General features: G+C 33.6%; 1 protein-coding gene across 5 annotated transcripts in view; it reads left to right on the top strand.

Annotated features, from left to right (window-relative positions):
- CASC1 (cancer susceptibility 1) overlaps positions 1–19,759 on the top strand; it is an 85,250-nt gene that overhangs the window by 24,612 nt on the left and 40,879 nt on the right. The window contains exons 5-9 of one of the 5 annotated variants that reach the window (XM_023504686.2): positions 3,365–3,455; positions 4,973–5,064; positions 9,211–9,312; positions 12,644–12,781; positions 17,447–17,593. In XM_023504686.2, coding sequence (XP_023360454.1) covers positions 3,365–3,455; positions 4,973–5,064; positions 9,211–9,312; positions 12,644–12,781; positions 17,447–17,593 — 570 coding nt within the window. Of the gene's footprint in view, positions 1–3,364; positions 3,456–4,972; positions 5,065–9,210; positions 9,313–12,643; positions 12,782–15,864; positions 15,920–17,446; positions 17,594–19,759 lie in introns of those variants that run through there. The other 4 variants (XM_031938468.1, XM_031938470.1, XM_031938469.1 and 1 more) reach the window with 4 other exon arrangements.

Here is a 19,759-nt window from a genome sequence, read left to right as displayed (position 1 = left end):
TGCCATCAATATGCTTATATTGTATTGGAACACACAGTTAACAAATTAAAAAGGAGGTAAAAAGTGGGAGTAGGTTTTGTGGCAGAATGTACTATGAAGAAAGTATAATACCTTCGTATATAAAATTAAGGGATGGTTGATCTGTGCCTTTCTACAAAATGGAAGTTCTGAGAAGAATTCACCAGTGGGAGAATGCCATCATCATTTTTAGCTAGCACTATTGCAATAGCCTGCATCATTGGTTTTCCTGCCTTCTCAAATTTCCTTTTCCAAATTACCCTTCTTATAGCTGTTGGATTGATATTTTCAAAGCATGTGTCTTGCATTTAAAGCCCTTCATAATCAGGTTCTTATTTTTCTAGGTTGATTACATACTATTTCTCTTCACCCACTTTATTTTGATCAAACTTGCTTATTTGCTGTTCTTCAAATATAACATTTTTTTTTTTATTACCTAATTCTCTGATAAATCATTTCTATCATGGCTCCATATTTCTATAATGATAACACACTGAAACCTATTCCATCTCCACACTGATACTAATGTTCCTAATGCACAGTTTTGACCATGCCATTCCTTTATTCAAAAGAAGGGGAAGTCAATAGCTTTCCCATTGTCTCTTAGATAAGATATAATCGCTTTACCTTTGCATTTATAAATACTTCTACAAACCTTTCCAGCCTTATCTCATTTTATTCTTCTTCACATAATGTGATTCACACAGACTGTTTAGACAATACCATTTCTTCTCTGATCATGTTGTTCATTCTTATTTCTTTTCTTATTACCATTTCTTCTCTGATCATGTTGTTCATTCTTATTTCTTTTCTTATTACCATCTCCTTCTTTGGCTGCGCCTGTGAATTTGGCATGTCTGTCAAATAACTTAATAATTATTTTTTAGATGGTTTGTGGTAAGTTTTCAATTGTACATTATTTCTTTTTTCATTATTTCATTAAAAATAGTAATTCTGATCTCTACTCTTGACAAATTAACTGTCTGACTGTACATAGGCAACCTATTCAGGGATTAGTTCCATATTTAATGACAAGTCATCTCCCATCTATTAAAGCATAACCTATTTGATTTTTGTGATGTTATTTGATGCTTGCCAATAAGTTGGCCTATCAGCTTTTTCTCTTGAAGCATGTAACATATCTAGATTGTACAAGGGGCATTTTTACCTAGTACTTGTAGACCAAACCTTATTCACACGTTTTAATGAGATTTATTATGCAGAATTTGATAAAATTCTCCCAGATTAAATCACCATTATTTGAAAAAATCTGACAATCATTGAACATTTCTTTTGATGTGGTATTACCATTTATAGATTTGAAAAGTAGCAAATCTGGGGCAGCTAGGTGACACAATGGATAGAGCACCAGCTCTGAAGTCAGAAAGACCCGAGTTCAAATTGGACCTCAGACAATTAACACTTCCTAGCTGTGTGACTCTGGGCAAGTCATTAACCTCAATTGCCTCAGCCAAAAAAAGAAAAGTATCAAATCTTTCTTCAAATTAATTTTTAACATACCAAAACAACTCAAATGTGCATCTTTAATTGTATCTGTTGCTTCAGCTACTGCCAATGAAATAAGGAAATTTTAGTTTCTTAATTTATTGTAAAAGTCATCAGACAGGAATAATTTTTCTATCCTCTGTATTATCTGTAAATGGGACTATTTGAAATTGCTTTGCACGAGTTAGCAAGCATCATTCCTACCATATCTATTAGTAACTGCTGGTAGAACCAATATTTTTCTTGTAGAATGAAGCTTTTTTTTTTTTAACTTAGCAATTCCCAAAGCATCTTTATATATAATTCAACCAATCTTTGTGCTATTACAAACATGGTTTTTGAAAAAGTTAATTTTCTAATTGAAAGTACATGTAATTTTCTATAGAAAAAAATTCTCATCTTCCTAACATTCTGCATGTATAGTTTCAAGATGTTGCAATATATTAGGTTCATACTACCTGCGGCTATTTATGCAAAGCAAAGTTATCTTTCAGTAGTTTCTTTCATCAGCAATAATACTTGGACTCCAATTATATATATGTATATATAATGTATATCTATCTCTAGTAGATTATATTTTATGGATTTGGACTTTTATTTCTTGATTTCCTGCTAAGCTGTGCAAGTGAATTTTCTTCCCTTCAAATTAGTTATGTGTTTGTCCTTTATAAAAGGATATTGTTTTACTTTTAAAAAGTTAAAGACAAACCCTTAAGGTCTGTTGAATTGTGGAATATGGCTATAATTGTTTTTGCTTATTTTTAATATTTTAAAAGTTACAATTTGGGAGGAATGCTACTGAGAATCAACATATGTTATGGTGCTTATAACATATATACACACAAAGATTGTTTAACTTTGAGAAAATACACCCCAAATTTCAATGAAACAACAGCACAATGACCCTACTCATCTCTGTGACCTTATATGGATTAATGATATCAGTGGCAAGTCACTTCTATACTAAGATTTAATATGTTCCAACTCAAATTTGACCTCTTTGTGCATATCATATTAAATATAATATTTAAATAAATATTATGATCTCTGTCATTGAAGAAAAATTCATATTATTATGATTATAAATCTATTGAAATTTCAATGGAATTTGTATTTACTTTTTTGTATTTGTATGACTTGTAATTACTGCCTCCTTCATCCTTCATAGAGTAGTATTTCTTCAGCCAGGCTTAAGACCAACCAAGAAAATCAATAAAGTTACTATCTTCATAGGAGCCATTCATTCTGTCCTATTGAACTGGGTTGTTTGTTATGACTTTAATCTAAAACTATGGCATTTAATTAAATTACTGGAGTTTGACAAGATATCAACTCATATTGTAGAATGAAGTTTAAAGACCTGAGTTTAAGTCCTGGCCCTTCATCTTGCATCATGTGGTCATGAGCAAGCCAAAACACGTCTGTGTAGGGCTTAGGTTTGGCAATATCTGAACTTTATAGGCTTTGTATGTGAAATGAAAGGTTTTAACTGGATGACCTTGATCTTGGTCTATAATTCTGAAATGATCTATGAAATGTGGCTAATAATACTGATACTACATAACTCAGAACTCTTATGAACCAAGTCATTTATTAATCATCAGGAATCATATAAAGGTGAAATTTGCTATTATAGTTATGTTTGGCCACTAGGTACTTAGCAAGATAGTTGTCAAGACAGCATAAAATATATTCTATTGAAATGAAATATGTAGTTGATATGTTTCTGACAATGGTTTTTGAAAACAAATGTATATTTCAGATAAACTATTTTGGGAAATGATGCTATTAGTTTATAGCTATGATAACAGTCTTGTTATATATTGAAACTTTTGTTAAGGCTGGTTCTCCTGAAAAGAAAAAGAAACTTTCTAGAATTGAGCGACTGAGACAGCAACAAGAGGAGGAAGAAAGAAAACTGAAGGAGGAAGGTACAGCACATAGAATTAGTGTTGTAATGCAGCTGATAAAGCTTGGATTTCTAGGAGCTGAACAAATAATTTTATTGATTAAATTTATGGCAGTATATATGACAAATACTTAAATGACACATCAATCATTTAATATTTATGAAGCATCTGCTATGAACCCAGGTACTGTATTAGGTACTAAAGATATAAAAATAATTATGACATGAGGCAAGGCTCATGAGATTTGCCTTTTTGTAGTTTATATCCCGAGGAAGGAGACAACACAATTGAAATACCAAAAGTGTAATTAAAAAATTAAGGGAAGTAAAATGCTAGTCAAAGTTATTATGATGTTTTAAATCTCAAGGTAATTTTTCGTTTTAATAGTTTTCTAACCTCAAGAAGTTTTGGCACTTTAAAAATTTTTGCCAAGTCCTTGTATTATTTTGAAAATTCTGTGAGACTCCAGGACTTAAAACATTTTTCATAATTTTAAAGTATTTAAAAATGACTACTGATAAATGACTTTTTAAAAATTTTAAAAAGGTTAGGCATGTGCCGATAAAGAGGCTTAGTGTTAAAATAATGAGTACGTAGGAGAACATTAGTATGGGAAGGGTGTGAACCAACATTTTCGGGGTATGGGCCCGATAACTTATTTAGCTGACCTTACTAGGATGTGGTGTAATGGGAGCACAAAGCCAGGGGAATCTAGTTATTAGAATGTAAGCTATAAATCATAAACTCAGAATTCTAATCCAAATTTCTATATATTTTTTTGTAATCTGATATAAATTAATTTGTATTTTCATTATAAATAGGAAAATAGTGTCATGTCTATCTGCTTATTAGAAAATTATAAAAAGTATCATATTGAAACAGAATAATAATCTCTCTGACTCAACATTTTTGTGTGATAGCTAAAGCAAGGAAAGAAATTAGAGATATACATTGAAGATTCAACTTTCCTTTAATAGACTCTATCAATCATCTGTTAATTTAAGCCCTTCTTGAACATATTTATATTGTCTCCATATACAATATCTCAGGGTAAGAATGCTCTGTTTTTATTATTTTTTACTAGGATATTTAGTTTTTCCTAAATTATTTATTCAGCTTTTATATTGAAATTACTCGTTATCAAGTTATAGATCATATTCTATCCCAGTTTTCATTTTTTCAAGACCAAAGTGTCCTATACTTTTAGTAGTCCATAAAGCAAATTCCTTTTTCTCCATTTCAGGTGCATTTCTCTAGGCTTTTTCTCTTTTCTTCCCTCTCCTGTTCCACCTCCCCTTTCATTCCCTGCCCTCCCCTCCCCACCAATCTCTCTGGTAGAAGGATTGTAACTTTTATGAAATGGAAATAGGGCACTGCTAAGACGAGCAGGGTTCATTTTTGCCATTTAGTAACAATTGAGGTTGTCCTCTAAAATGTTCCCAAATTTCTGTAAATAAAAAATAGTTGAGATAATTGTAAATGTTCTTTAAGATCAAATGGTAACTGCATTACTCATATATACTTATTTTTCTCTTTAGAGGAAGCCCGTTTGAAAGCTGAACGGGAAGCAGCAGAGAAACTTGAAAAACAACAAGCTAAAGCTCGTAAGTGGCAAGCATTAATAGAAAAGGTCAGTCCACAACTTATTATAATTTAAGGAAAATTATGGAAGAATAGTGAAATCATAGAATTTAGTATTTTGAGAGAGATTTATGAGTCCCCCTACTCTAGTGTCTTAACTCTTTAAGGATACTATCATACACAGAAATACGATACTTACCTGATGAATCCTCCTAATAGAATATAAGATCTATGAAGGCAGGTACTATTTAATTTTTTTCTTTCATATCATGAATGCCTCGAATAATATCTTTTTTTAAAACTATTTTTTTATTATAATAACTTTTTATTGACAGAACTCATGCCAGGGTCATTTTTTACAACATTATCCCTTGCACTCACTTCTGTTCCGATTTTTCCCCTCCCTCCCTCCCCTTCCCTCCCCCAGATGGCAAGCAATCCTATATATGTTAAATATGTTGCAGTATATCCTAGATACAATATATCTGTGCAGAACCGAACAGTTCTCTTGTTGCACAGGGAGAACTGGATTCAGAAGGTAAAAATAACCTGGGAAGAAAAACAAAATTGCAAACAGTTTACATTCATTTCCCAGTGCTGTTTCTTTGGGTGTAACTGCTTCTGTCCATCATTGATCAATTGAAACTGAGTTAGGTCTCTTTGTCAGAGAAATCCACGTCCATCAGAATTGATCATCATATAGTATTATTGTTGAAGTATATGATGATCTCCTGGTCCTGCTCATTTCACTCAGCATGAGTTCATGTAAGTCTCGCCAATCTTCACTGTATTCATCCTGCTGGTCATTTCTTAGAGAACAATAATATTCCATAACATTCACATACCACAATTTACCCAACCATTTTCCAATTGATGGGCATCCATTCATTTTCCAGTCCTAGAATAATATCTTGCACAAAGTAGGCACTCATGTTTATTTGAATTAAATTTTGTGGAGTAAGTGGAAAGAGTACTGATTCTTAAGGCAGAGTACCTGCTTGGGTTCAAATTTTACTCCTATTGCTTACTACCTGTATAACTTAGGGCAAATTCCTTAACTTCCCCAGCCTATCAATGAGCTAAGTTAGACTAGATAAACCCTGGGGTCCTTTTAGCTTCTTAACAGATTCTTTGAATGTAATTGATTTGAAATGAGTCACTGTCATTGTGTCAATATTTTTCTGCTTTGAACATTTATGGAGTCTAACAAGACAAGCGATTCCATTTTTAAGAGTTTGAATGGCTTGAAGTTTCTTTCTTATACTGAGCAAAAATCTTTCAAATTCCTCTCTGTAATTTTTACCCATTGATTTTATTTCTTACTTGATACCATCCTACTGCCAGCCTTAATAATCCTTAACTATTGTTGTATCATTTTTGATTCTTCATGGTCCCATTTAGGATTTCCTTGGCAAAGATATTGGAGAAGTTTGCTATTTCCTTTTCAAGGTCATTTTTACCGATAAGGAACTGAGGCAGATAGGGTTCAGGGACTTGTCTGGGGTCACACTTCTGGGAAGTATGTGAAGCAGATTTGAACTCAAGGATATGAGTCTTCCAGACTTCAAGCCCAGATTCTATCTTCTATGCCATCTAACTGCCCACCCCTTTCTTAATTAAACTGTTGTAATAGGCTCCTAAATTATCATTCTCTTAATTCTCCAGAGAGAAACTACAGTTTATGAAGGGCTTTACATATAAGGCAGAAGGATTTGTTTTGATCCTAGAGATAACAGGTAGCCTCTGGAACTATTTTTTGTAGGGCAGTGACATGGTCAGAGAGGTATTTTAGGAATATCATTTTGGCAGTGTGTTGGAAAGGGGAGAGACTAAAGACTAATTGGAAGGCTAATTAGGAGGCTGTATACAAAAGGCCATGAGATCTTAAACCAGGCTGGTTGTAGTGTAATTAGACAAGGGAAATGAGAAGAAAGATATCATGGTGGTAGAATCAATGAGATGACATTTTTGACCAGATGTGACATGTGAATGTGAGTAAGGAGGGAAGGATGACCGACCCCTTGGTTGCAAACCTCAGTGTAAGTATCTTTGATAGAAACAGGAAAATTAGGAAGAAAAGATTTGGGAGAAAGATACCAAGTTTGGTTTTGGACATGTTGAGTTTGTGGTGTATGGCACATAGAATTGGAAATACTTAATAGACCATTTATAATGTGGGATTATAGTTCAAGAAAAGCATTAGAAATATATACTGGATTGGGAGTCATCTGCACAGAGATAAGAGAATGTATAAAGAGAAAGAAGGCCCCATGATAAGAGTTCTGATAATTCTTAAGTGCCATAAGGGAAGTGATAAATTCCTTGAACTGTAGAGAAGCTTGTGAAGCAGCAGTTGGATTGTTCAGATTATTTTACTGAATGGAGGCAGATCATCCAGCTCTCACATTAATTACTACTCTACTAAGAACATAAAATTTTCATCAGACTGAGTAAAAAAAAAGATCCAATACGAAGCTATAGTAAATGATTTGTTTCTACTCAATAATTGCATAAAACTAATCCAGAAATCTGCAAAGCAGAAACAATAACAGGCAAATTGGCATTTTTTCATTCATTGTGATCAGAAAGGGGTCAGAGACACATACAGTTTATGGTTCCCTATATGTCTGAAGGTAGAAAGCAAGAGATAGGACCCAGGAGAAAGTTCCAGTGAAGTCAGAAAACCCCAGATTGTGCATAAGTCCTAGAGTAGGAACATTGAAATCTCTCTGGGGGATCTACAGCACAGCATGAAACTTGGGGTCTCTTAGGTCCCTGATACTGTCCTAAGATGTCAGTTACCCTGAAGAACAAACACACTATATTTCAAAGATCCAGTGTGGCCTAACCCTGAAAGATAAAGGTCAGGATACAAAAAAGCCAGGGGATCCAGGTGAGACTTAATAAGGTTGACCACATTCTCTATAAGTACAGCTATGGGTTGAGCTTAGCCCTTGCACAAGGACCTAATTTAGGAACCAAAGATGAAGAGATGATTAAACCAGCAACAGTACTGAGCAATATAAAAAATTATTCCAGATCTAGAGATTCCCCCAAAGGAAGGAAAAAGTAACTCTACAACAAATACAAGCAGAGACTCAAAGGAAAAATGGATTTTCTACAAAGACTACATGAATAACTAGAAGAAGAAAAATAATAATAAGAAAAAAAATAAAAAATGATATCAAATTATAGAGGAAAGAATTGGGAGGAATGAGGTAAACTTTACCCAAGTAATGGACTTCCAGAAAAAGTCTAATAGATCAAACAGAAACCAATGACTCCATGAGACATCAAGAAGTGGTAGAAAAACATCAAAAAATTGAAAAAAATAGAATAAAATGTAAGATATTTGATATTAAAAAAACAAATAAACCTTAATATCTTTAAAGGGTTATTGAAGGGGTTAAAAAAAAACAGAGGTCATAAGGTAGATTAATTCCATTCTGAGGTTTTTAAGAGGGGGAAGAGAAAGAAAGGTGAATAGAATACACCAGCATAGAATGGAAGAAGTAGAGGGCATTTCCGGTCTAGTTGAAAAATTCCGACTAAAATCTCATCTTTATAGGAAATCTTTCATAGTCCCTCTTAATTCTAGTGGCTTCCCTCTTTTATCCACTTTCTATTCGTGTTTTATATAGCTTGTTTGTATACATTTATTGACTTGTTGTCTCTACCATTAGATTTCAAGCTCCTTGAGGGTAGGGACTGTCTTTTCACTTTTTTGTATCCCTAGTTCTTAAAAGTGTCTGGCAAATAGTAGGTACTTAATATTTATTGACTGATTCATTATTTACTCACAAATGTATATCTTATTCTTTCCTAGAATATAAGCTCCTTGAGGATGAGGGACTTTTTCATTTTGTTTTTGGATCTTTAATGTCTCACCCAATGCTAGGAACTAAGTGCCCATGGTGATCCTTTAATAAATGACTATAGATTAATTGATGAGAATAGGAATTTCACAAGGCACAGCAGAAGCACAGTAGAAGGGAGGGGATGAGCTGATTAGTATGTAGAAGCACAGAGTATAACCAGGAAAGAAATAAATCCTAAAAATTTTATTTGTATTTATACTCATTTTAGTATTATATTTGAAATTGTTCAAAATAAATTAGATTTGGTGATATTAATTTAAAAAAGTATACCTAAAAGTTAAGTTGAACAATTCTAACTATTATTCCTCTGCTAATAGGCTGAATCTAGGAAAAATGATGAACTTGAAGAACTTTATTTATTAGAGAAATGTTTTCTTGATGCAGAGAAAACGAAAAAAGAGGTTAGAGTCTTTTCTAAAGTAAGTTTCCTTTTTTGTTGTTGTTTGATTTTATTTTTTGTTACACTGTAAATTTTGAACTACCTTCCTGTGCTAGAGAAGAGTACTATTTGATGCACATTTATAAATATATATATGTGTATATACATATATGTGTGTATGATATGTATATATAAAACCATATTATAATATGTATATTTATTAATTTTTTTCTTTGGAGAGAGCATTTTCCTTCATAAATCCTTTAGAATTAATTTGAGTATTTTTTGTATGCAGTAAAACTTTGTTATTCACAATTATTCTTTGAATAATATTGCTGTACTGTATATATATTTTCTTGGTTCTGCTTGCTTTACTTTATTATTTCATGCAAGTCTTTCCATGTTTCACTAAAATTAGCCAACTCATCATATTTTACAGCACTCTTAGTGCTGTAATGCATTTTTTAGCATTACATCACAATCATATGCCATAACTTGTTTATATATTCCTACTTGATGGGTATCTTGGGTATCTTCCAGTTTCCGGTTCTCTGCCACCACAAAGAGAGCTCTTATAGATATTTTAGAACATAAAGGTTTTTTTCCTTTTTCCTCTCATCACATTGGGAAACAGACTTAATAGTCAAAGTGTATAGACAGTTTAATAACTCTTTGGGCAGATTCTAGATTAATCTCCAAAATGGTTGAATCAGTTAATAGTTCCACCTACATAAATTTACTTTTATAAAATACTTAACTAATGTCTATAGAAGTTTTTGAAAGGCAAGTTTGTAATAGGATTGGTATGAAGGAGGCAATGTGTTACTATAGAAAAACTTAGAGGACCTTTATTTAATTAACAGAACATTCTTTTACTAATTTTGGCCTTGAGCAGGTTAGATTCTTTTGCTCATTTGCAAAATGGGAATAATACTTAGACTTCTGAGTTTATGGATTGTCATAAAGAAACTTCTTTATAAGGATGGGGACCATGATCTGTGATTTTAGTAGCATATGAAACTCCCAAGTGAGGAAATCCTCTACCATTGCATGTCATCACCTTATTTGCACCTTAATAAATATTTATTTATTATTATTATTTATTATTATTCTCTAGAAATAAAAATTTCTAGAGACCTGAGAGTGGCTTATTTAAGATCATTCAGCCAGAATATCAGAGATACTCCTTGGACTCAGGTCTTCCTAGCTTCAAGGTAAGCTCTCTGCCTACCACACCACTTCATATACATTCAAGTTATTATCATTAGTATATATATTGAGGATTCTTAATATTTCTTCCCAAGTTACAGGAATCAATATCAGGCTCAAAATATGGCTCAAATTCCTCTCCATTACTCACTTTCTTTCCAAGATTATCCCTCATTTAAATACACTGAATCTCATGTACATATAGTTTGTATGTATTTTGTCTCACTTATTATAGTGAGCTCCATGAAGGCAGGAGTCATATTTTTTGCAGGGCTTAGCATGTAGTAAGCACTTGATTTGTTGGCTGATTAACAATTTTGTAGGCCTTTAATGACTGTTTGATAAATTGAATTCTTCTAGAAAGACCAGGATTGTACAAATTGAGTGATTTCATTAGGTCATATTAACAATCATCTCATATTTATATAGAGATTTCCAATTGGTAGAGTCTTTCTTTACAACAATTTGAGGAGGTAGGTAGTATAAATATTATTGTCTACATTTTATAGACTAGATAGCTGAGGCTTAGAGAAGTTAAATGATTTGTCAGCAGTTACATTAGTAAGGGGCAGAATCAGTACTCAAAACCCAAGATTTCTTGCTACAGATTCAGTATTTTTTCCATGATTCTTTATTGTTCTCATGAATTGGAAAAAAGTCAAGGAAGAAGAAAATAATCCAAAACTTGATTTTCATATTGTTAACTATGATTTAGGACAAGCTGCTCTGAGGTTTCCCATTATAGTAAAATTATGAAAAGAAATAATCTAGGAAAACATAAATACATTATTGATGGAGCTGTGAAGTGATCCAATCATTCTAGAAAGTGATTTGAAACGAAAGCTGTTAAACTGTGTATCCATTGACCCAGTAATAATGCTATGAATTCTATTCCCCAAAGAGATCATAGAAAGAGGAAAAAAGACCTTTATGTACAATTTCTTCTTATAGCAGCTTTTTTTTTGTGGTGGCAAAGAATTGGAAATTTAGGAATGGCTAAAGAAACTGTGGTACATGATTTTGATGGAATACTGCATAATAAATGATGAAGGGGATGGTTTCAGGAAAAATCTGTGAAGACTTGTATGAATGATGAAAACTGAAGTGAGCAGAACCAGATGAACAATTTATACAATCATAACAATATTATGAAGATAATCAGCTTTAAAAGATTCATTAACACTGATTAAGTGTGATCAACCATAATTCCAAAGGACTCATGATGAAGTGGACAGCTAGATCATGCTGTGGATAGAGTATCAGATCTGGAAGATCTGAGTTCAAATCCAGCTTTAGATAATTTTTAGATATGTGACCTTAAGCATTTAATCTGACTTGCCTGTTTCCTCATTTATAAAATGAGCTGGAGAAGGAAATGGCAAATCACCAATATCTCTGCCAAAGAAAACCTCAAAAGGTGTCACAAAGAATCTGACAAGACTGAAATAATTAAACCATAACATGATGAAATATGCTGTCTCCTCAGGAAGAATGGTTGGACTCAAGATAACAAATTAAAGAAATATTACTCCTCTCTTTTTTTCCTTCTTTTTAAATATAATGATACATATTTATAATGGTCTTTTTTTCTTGTCAAGGCAAGAAGGAGGGAGAGATTTTGGAACTGAAAATAAAATTTTAAATTAAAAAAAGAAAGAAAGCACTGTAGCTTGATATAGTAGATCAAGTACTGGACGTGGAGTTAGGAAGATCTGAGTTCAAGTTCTACCTTTGACATTTAACTATATGCCCATGGACAAGACATATAACCCCATATGTAGTCATTCTAGGGTTGATGAACATGTTCAATGACTGTTTCTCATTCATACTTGTTCTTTCCTCTTGGCTTCCCTGGGATCCTTCAAGATTAAGATACAGTCTCACTTTCTGCAAAAAAAGATCTTCCTGGTTCTGCTTAATCTTAGTACTCTAAAATGATCTTTAATTCGTCCTGAATAGAACATATTTTGTTTGTACAGAGTTGGTTGTATGTTGTCTCTCCTAAAAGATTGTGAGCTTCCTGGAAATCAGGGACTGGTTTTTTTCCCCCTTTGCATCTCTAGTACTTAGCACAATGTCCAGTAATAGTAGATATTTAATAAATATTTGTTAAATATTGATTTGAACCTCAGTTTCATCATTTATAAATATTTCTTTTGCAGTGGAAACATTATATTGAATGTGATGGAACTCCTGATCCTTGTATAACACAAGAGATAAATACTTACATTAGTTTGTGGAAAGAAAAGACAAATGAAGATATTGATACCGTAATGAAAGAGAGTAAACTAGTGTTAAGTGTAAGTACTGAAGTATAAAGCTCTAATTTTAAAATATTCAATCAAGAAATAGAATATAAAATTGCATATATACATTATTGTTGTTTGAGAATAATTAACCCCATAATATAAGATTAGTTAAGTATGGATGAGTACATTCTATAATTTCCTTGTGTATTTTTTTTTTTAACAACTTTTGCAATCCTGTCAATGCAGATTATTAGTTCAACCATACTTAAATTCTGGTTAAGGGATAAAATAGATAACAAATAAGCACACAATGTTTATGACATTCCTTCCATACAGCTGAGTTGCTATTTAAAAATCAAATTGACTTTCAGTTGTCTAGATAACAGGAAACAGTGCTTTTCCCCCCTAAAAAAAATTATAATGGAAAATTGTTGCGTCAAGATTGGACTATTATGGGGAGGATTCTGGGAAGATGGTATAATAGGTTGGCAAACTTCAAGCTCTCCAGATTTGTCCCATGACCAGAAGAAATTTGTGCCTCAGAGTGAACATAGATTGTTGAAACATCAAGAAGAATTGGGTCAGAACAGGGGTCTTCCAGATACAGCCCAAGGAAAACTGAAGAAAGAGCCTGAGCTGGGGATTAACCCATATGAAGTACAAACACCTCCAGGCAAGCTTGGCAGAAACATCTAGTACTCTGGGATGAGCTGGGTATGACTGGAGCTTTACAGGAAGTTATCTCCCAGACAACTTGAGGAATTGGGGTGGGGGAGTCTGTGTCCAAGAAGAGTGAGGAAACCTCAGTTGATTAGGAACGCCAAGCTCAGCTGTGTTGCAGAGGTGAAGTTCCTGCCCTAAGTGAGACGGAATCAGCATCCAGTCAGTGCAGAGGCAGCAGGACAGGGCTGCTGCTGACTGAGAGCACTTGTAGGAGAGGTGGGAGCTTTTGGTTTGGGGTTCCTGGTCGGAAAGGAGAGCTGCAGTGAAACTAGAGGCACTATTCCCCCACCCCACAATTAGAGGTGCTTACACTAATTCCTCTTAATAAAACAAACAAACAAACAAAATGTCAAAGAAGAAAGAACTTCTTTAGAAACTTACTATGGGAACAGGAAAGATCAGGGTTCACCTTCAAGGAGGACACTGAAGTAAAAAAAGCTTCTACCCAAAAGAATAACATGAAATGAGTCCCTGCCCAGAATGAATTTATAGAAGAACTCAAGAAAGAATTTAAAATTCAAATAGAACATCTTATAAGAAAAACAATAGATTTGGACAACAGATCAAGAAGACAAAATATAAAAATAATTGGATTGCCTGAAAGTTGTGACAAAAAAAAGATGCCTGACATAATAATGCAAAAAATAATTCAAAAAAATTGTCCTGAAATGATAGAGCAATGAGGGGAAAGTAGAAAAAGGAAAAAAAAAAATCACCTATCACCACTTTAACAAAATCCTTTGTGGAAAACACATAGGAATATTATTGCCAAATTTCAAAAGCCCCAGATGAAAGAGAAAATTTTGCAATAAATAAGAAAAAAAACAAATCAAATACACCAGAGGTACAATTAGAATTGTGCAGGACTTAGCAGCAGTCACAATAAAAGACCATAGGTCCTGGAATCATATCTACCTAAAATCAAAGGAACTAGGTCTATGGCAAAAAACATCATATTCAGCAAAATTATCTATAATATTTAATGAAAAAAGATGGACATTCAATGAACTTGTATATTTTCAGGACTTCTATCAAGTAAACCCAAACTTAATAGAAAAATTTAATGTACAAGTGCCAATATAAAAATCATTTTTAAGGAACTCAACATGGACAAATTGTTTTTTTAAATATGGGAAATATATACCATATGTTTAAGATTGACATCAGTAATAGGGTAGCTCAATAGAAAGATTGGGTTAGAGTTAAGGTAAAAATACTAACGTTATATAAATGAGGTACATAGGAAGAATAGACACAGAGGCATTAGTGTGGAGGGAGGGGAAGAAGAGAGCTCATATTTCGGAAAACCTAGTCACATTGGGAATGGGTTAAATAGGTAACTCTACATATATACTTTGAAAGATATGGGAACCTCTAAAATCTATAAAGAAATAAAGGGGGAGGCAGAAAGGATGGCTGGGGAGGGGAAAGCAAAGGGTGAGGGAAGAAGATAAGGGAGGGATTCATGGAAGGAGGAGGTTAAGTAATACCAAGACAAATTAAGGAGCAGAATTAAAGCAAAGAGTCTGAAAGGATAGGAATGATGTGTGTGTATGTATGTGTGTGGAGGGGCAGGGTGTGTGTATGTATGTATATATATATATATATATATATATACACACATATATATCCACATATGTATGCATAAATATATCCTACCTATACCTTGCTTTGGGTTGTAGCTCACCTGTACGCCTTTGTGATTTGTATCTCTCAGATTCTTTTTCTGGGCAGCCAAACTTCTGTGATTACTGTGAATGTATGCCATCAGAAATAACTCTTGAACTCCCATCCTATTGATAAAACCCTACCTCTTTTCTCGGCTTTATGTTTGACACTGAATCCTAGCATTGCATAGGCAAATGGAATTACTCAAATAGGGATAAATAGAACATCCTCATCTCTATACAATGCTTTGCTTTTGGCTTTGGAATAACACATAATAGAACATGTACCATATTACCATAAGCCTCTCTTTTCTTAGACAGTCACATTCTTCAGACCATACATATCACTTTGACCCCAGGAAACATACTAATTGGTTTGTTTAGTTATCGATTGACTCTCATTCTATGAGCTGGCAAGTTTGTATAGATAATGTAATACAGTTCCCAAATTATGATTGCTCATATCATCATTTGAAAGCCCAGTCATTAGGTGAAGACTGAAACTTTGGACCCAAAATTTAGCTCCTCTTCCTTAATATCATTGATGACCTATAGGTAAGGTATGGATTAAAGATTTCATCTATTATATAAAGAATGCGAAGGGAGGGGAGGGCAATTAAGACAAGAATAACTGCAGGTATAATTGTTCAAATGGTTTCGACTTCTTGGGTGTCTTGGGATCAACCAAAAATTGATGCTGTTATAGTCAATACCTTTTTAGCTGATTTTTCTATCATTGGTTAGGTACCTCTTACTGCTTTTTGCCATGGAGAACTCATCATCACACAAAGGCGTGCAGGTGAGGGCAGAGCAAATGTAAAGAGAAACCCTTTTTGTTCTGTTCACCTTTTTGTCTCCTGTCTTCCCTCCTCTTGCACTGGCTTCTTCAGTTCAAGTTTCTGACAGAAGAGTGATTTGTTAAATTTCCTGTCTCTTCAGTCTCTAAGTCTGAGGCTATTCTTCCTTGCTGTACTATCTAGTAGCTTTTGCTTGTCTACTATCTCTCTCATTTCCTACCCCCACTGATTTACTCAGCCAGAGAATAGGAAAGATATTGAGAGACATTAGATCTTTTCTCTAAGCATCCAAATTTCTTTCTAGTTATCTCATACACGTGGCACTTAGAGTGTTCCTGAGTATAACTGGGAAGTTATCCAAATAACTTGGGGCTCATTCCTGCCACAAATTAGAATAAGGGGGAGATGCCTTTCTAGCATAGTGGAATGGGAAAAACTACCTAAAACTATATCCATTACATATGAAAGATTTGCATTCTAGCAAAGAAGGCACTAAAGTAAAATTATATGTAATTCCCACATATTCTCTTGAAAGCACTATATCACTGACCACGCTCTTTACTTTTCATCAGTGGATGATGCTTTTACCTTTTTCCAAGTACATCTACTCCCTTATCTTGCCACACAAAACAAAAACTGAATAAAAGTAGATATTGCTCTATTGTAACTATCAATTCTAGAACTCCTTTGTTTGCCACCACTAATACTTTTTACTCTTATGAGATTCATCATTCCATCTATAGCCCCTAATCCATATCCTTTGTGTAATTATCTACTGGCTTTAGGGTCACTTTTTCTCTTTTTTTTCAAAGAGTTGAGGACTGGCTCATATTTAATCTCCCTCTCTATCTCAGTGCCTGTCCCCATGCTTTTGTGTCTCTTCAAACCCTTTGTCCTTATCAATCTCTTAAAACTTTAAGATAAACTTTAGTAAATCAATCTCATAAACTTCCATAATCTTAATCTTTGCTCCATCTTAGCTGCACATATGGAGTATAATTTAGATCCCACTATATCTATGTCCATGATCCTGAACGCTGAAATTCACCTTTTGTGATCATAACCATTTTGTATCTCTTTGACTCATTCCTTGTAACCTTCTCTGTAACTTCCCTATTTATCTTGTCAGCATCATTATTATTTTTCTAACTTTACACGTGGCCTTTGCCTTTTGTAAAAGTATGGGAGCAGAAGCAGCAGGAATAAATCAGCAATGGTTGCACCTGAAGAAGATGAATAACAAATAGATAAGGGATTTCTAACTCCTGTAATGAATTAGTTTATAGTTTAGATGAAAACTGTTGGGGTTTTGAAGCTGATGTACTCCAATTTTGAAACTGATGGAATACTTAATTTCAAGGAAAATATTTTACTTTTAAAGCTGTATGGAATTATGATGAAATTGTGCTTGTATTTTGTGAATATAGGAAAGACTATATTATTTTTCAATATAAAGTACATAATGTTTATTCCCTTCCAATTTTCCTCCTTTGTCAGGAGATTAATGTAAATCTTCTTCTACATTCTAGTTAATTGAGAAACTGGAATTAGCATTATTGGATACACCACCACATGAGCTGACATATAAACAAATAGAACAATACCAAGGATCAATCCTAGAACTGCGAGAACTTCTTCACTTTAAGTTCAGTGAAGCCACAGAAACTCTCCTTAAAGTAAGTGTGGTACATTATTAGCTATGCTTAGTTCTTTTTGAAATGAAATAGAAATACTGTAGGAAATTTATGTTGTGCAATAATGAAATCCCCTTGTTTCACGCATAATCTTAAGACTTACTACATACACAGTATTGGTCATAATTGACACAATTAAGTTAACTAATATGGGATATAAACTTCTTAAAAATAGTTGCTTAAAAAAAAGTACAAGATACTTTTACTTTTCCATCTTATAATTCAAAAATACTAATATATCATCTAATGAACCTCTCTCTTTCTCATGGAACCCCCAGAATATCTACTCCAGGTTTAATATACTCTGTGAGTAAACAGCCCCTCAAAAGAGTATTTCATGAATTCCATGAAAAAAAGCACTGGCTTTTTTTTTTTCCTAATGAGCCAGAAAATTCCAATTAGTTAAAAGCAAAAGCTTTTAATGAGATAGTGTAGGAAGATTTACACCAGGTCATTCCTCATACAAACCTGGGGAAGAATTTCCACAAATATACACACCAGCATGGGGACAATGAGCATGAGTAGGGATCAAGCACTAAGGGTTCATACAAGGGGATTATGTATGGAGGGGTAACTCACATGTCAAATGTCTGCAGAACCTCAGGTCTGCAGATCTGGTGATGTCATTTGGCTATTTTGATTACGCTTGCTTCTGTGTATTGATCAAGGGTGAATTCCTCTGCTAGTCTCTGCTGATGTTGGCATCTAATTTTCTGTAGAATCTGCTATTAAAATATCTCTTTTAGGTAGAACTCCTTAGTACTATCTTGGGCTCATCTATTTAGAAGCTTTCATTGATCTGCTATAGTAAAGTGACTAGAACCTCTTGTGATAAAAGAAGTATGAAAGCTCTTTATTCATATCCACCACACTTGCTAAAAAGTGACGAAGCACCTTGGGACATGTGGATTTCAAACCCAGTCCTGTACCACTTCACTTTTTATAAAATATGTGAAAAGTTCAAGAGGAGGCTCAAAGAAAAGATAGGACTACTAATTGGTGTGTATGGGATCACAACAGCTATTGATAAAGAGAAGCTGGAAATATTCAAATCCCCTTTTGCTTCTCTCTTCTCTACCAAGGAAAAGAGTTTTGAGACTATAAAAGAATGAACAATGGCCTTCCAAGTTGATTAAAGAATAATTGCTTTTAAAAATTTATTTATTTAGTATTTTCCCCCAGTTATATTGAAAACAATTTTTTTTTACATTTGTTTTTAAGATTTTTGAGTTTTAGGTTCTCTCCCTTATCCCCACCCACAATTAAGAAACTACATGTGAAGTTATGCAAAGCATTTCCATAAAAATCAAGTTGTTAAAGAAAACATAATATATCTCCCACCCTAATGGAAATAAAAACTCTTAAGAAAAAATAACTTTAAAATAGAGAGATACAGTAACAGAGAATGCTTGATGTATATTCAGATCTGATCAGTTCTTTTTCTGGGTGTAGATAGGATTTTTCATCGTAAGTCCTTCAGACTAGGTGTGGATGATTGTACAATTGTTATTTACAACATACAACATTGTATATTTACATATTAATGACAGTCATTTACAGCTAATCATCCCAGAACATTTCTATTACTTTGTATATAGTATATTTCACTTTGTTCATGGAGGACTTTACAGGTTTTTTTTTTTTTCCTGAGAGCATTCTGCTCATCATTTTCTAGAAAACAATAATATTCCATCAGAGAAACTTGCTTCAGAAGTCTTTTTTTTTTAAATAATTACTATAGCTAATTGTATTTCCCCCTTTTATTCTCTCTCCCCTTTCATCCCCTCCCTCCTCAAACGTGTTTTGTTACTGACCACTCCCTCCCCAACTATGATCTCTCTTTTATCATTGTGGTCCCACTTCCCAGGTCTTATTTCCCTCCTATTTTCCTGCAGGGCAAGAAAGATTTCTAAACTCTTATTGAATACATAGGTTATTTCCTATTTGAGCCAATTCTGATGAGAGTAAGGTTCACTTAATCCCTCTTTCCCCCTCCACTGTAAAAGCTTTTTCTTGCCTCTTTTTTACGGCAGATAATTTGCACCATTCCCTTCCCTCTTTCCTTTTCTCCAGTATATTCCTCTCCCTCCCCTTAATTTCATCCTTAAAAAAAAGATATTATCCCTTCATATTCAACATATCCATATA

The sequence above is a fragment of the Sarcophilus harrisii genome, chromosome 5, assembly GCF_902635505.1.
Source record: "Sarcophilus harrisii chromosome 5, mSarHar1.11, whole genome shotgun sequence".
Lineage (NCBI taxonomy): Eukaryota > Metazoa > Chordata > Mammalia > Dasyuromorphia > Dasyuridae > Sarcophilus > Sarcophilus harrisii.
The sequence above is the reverse complement of the archived record's forward strand: the minus strand, read 5'-3'. Positions and strand labels throughout refer to the sequence as shown.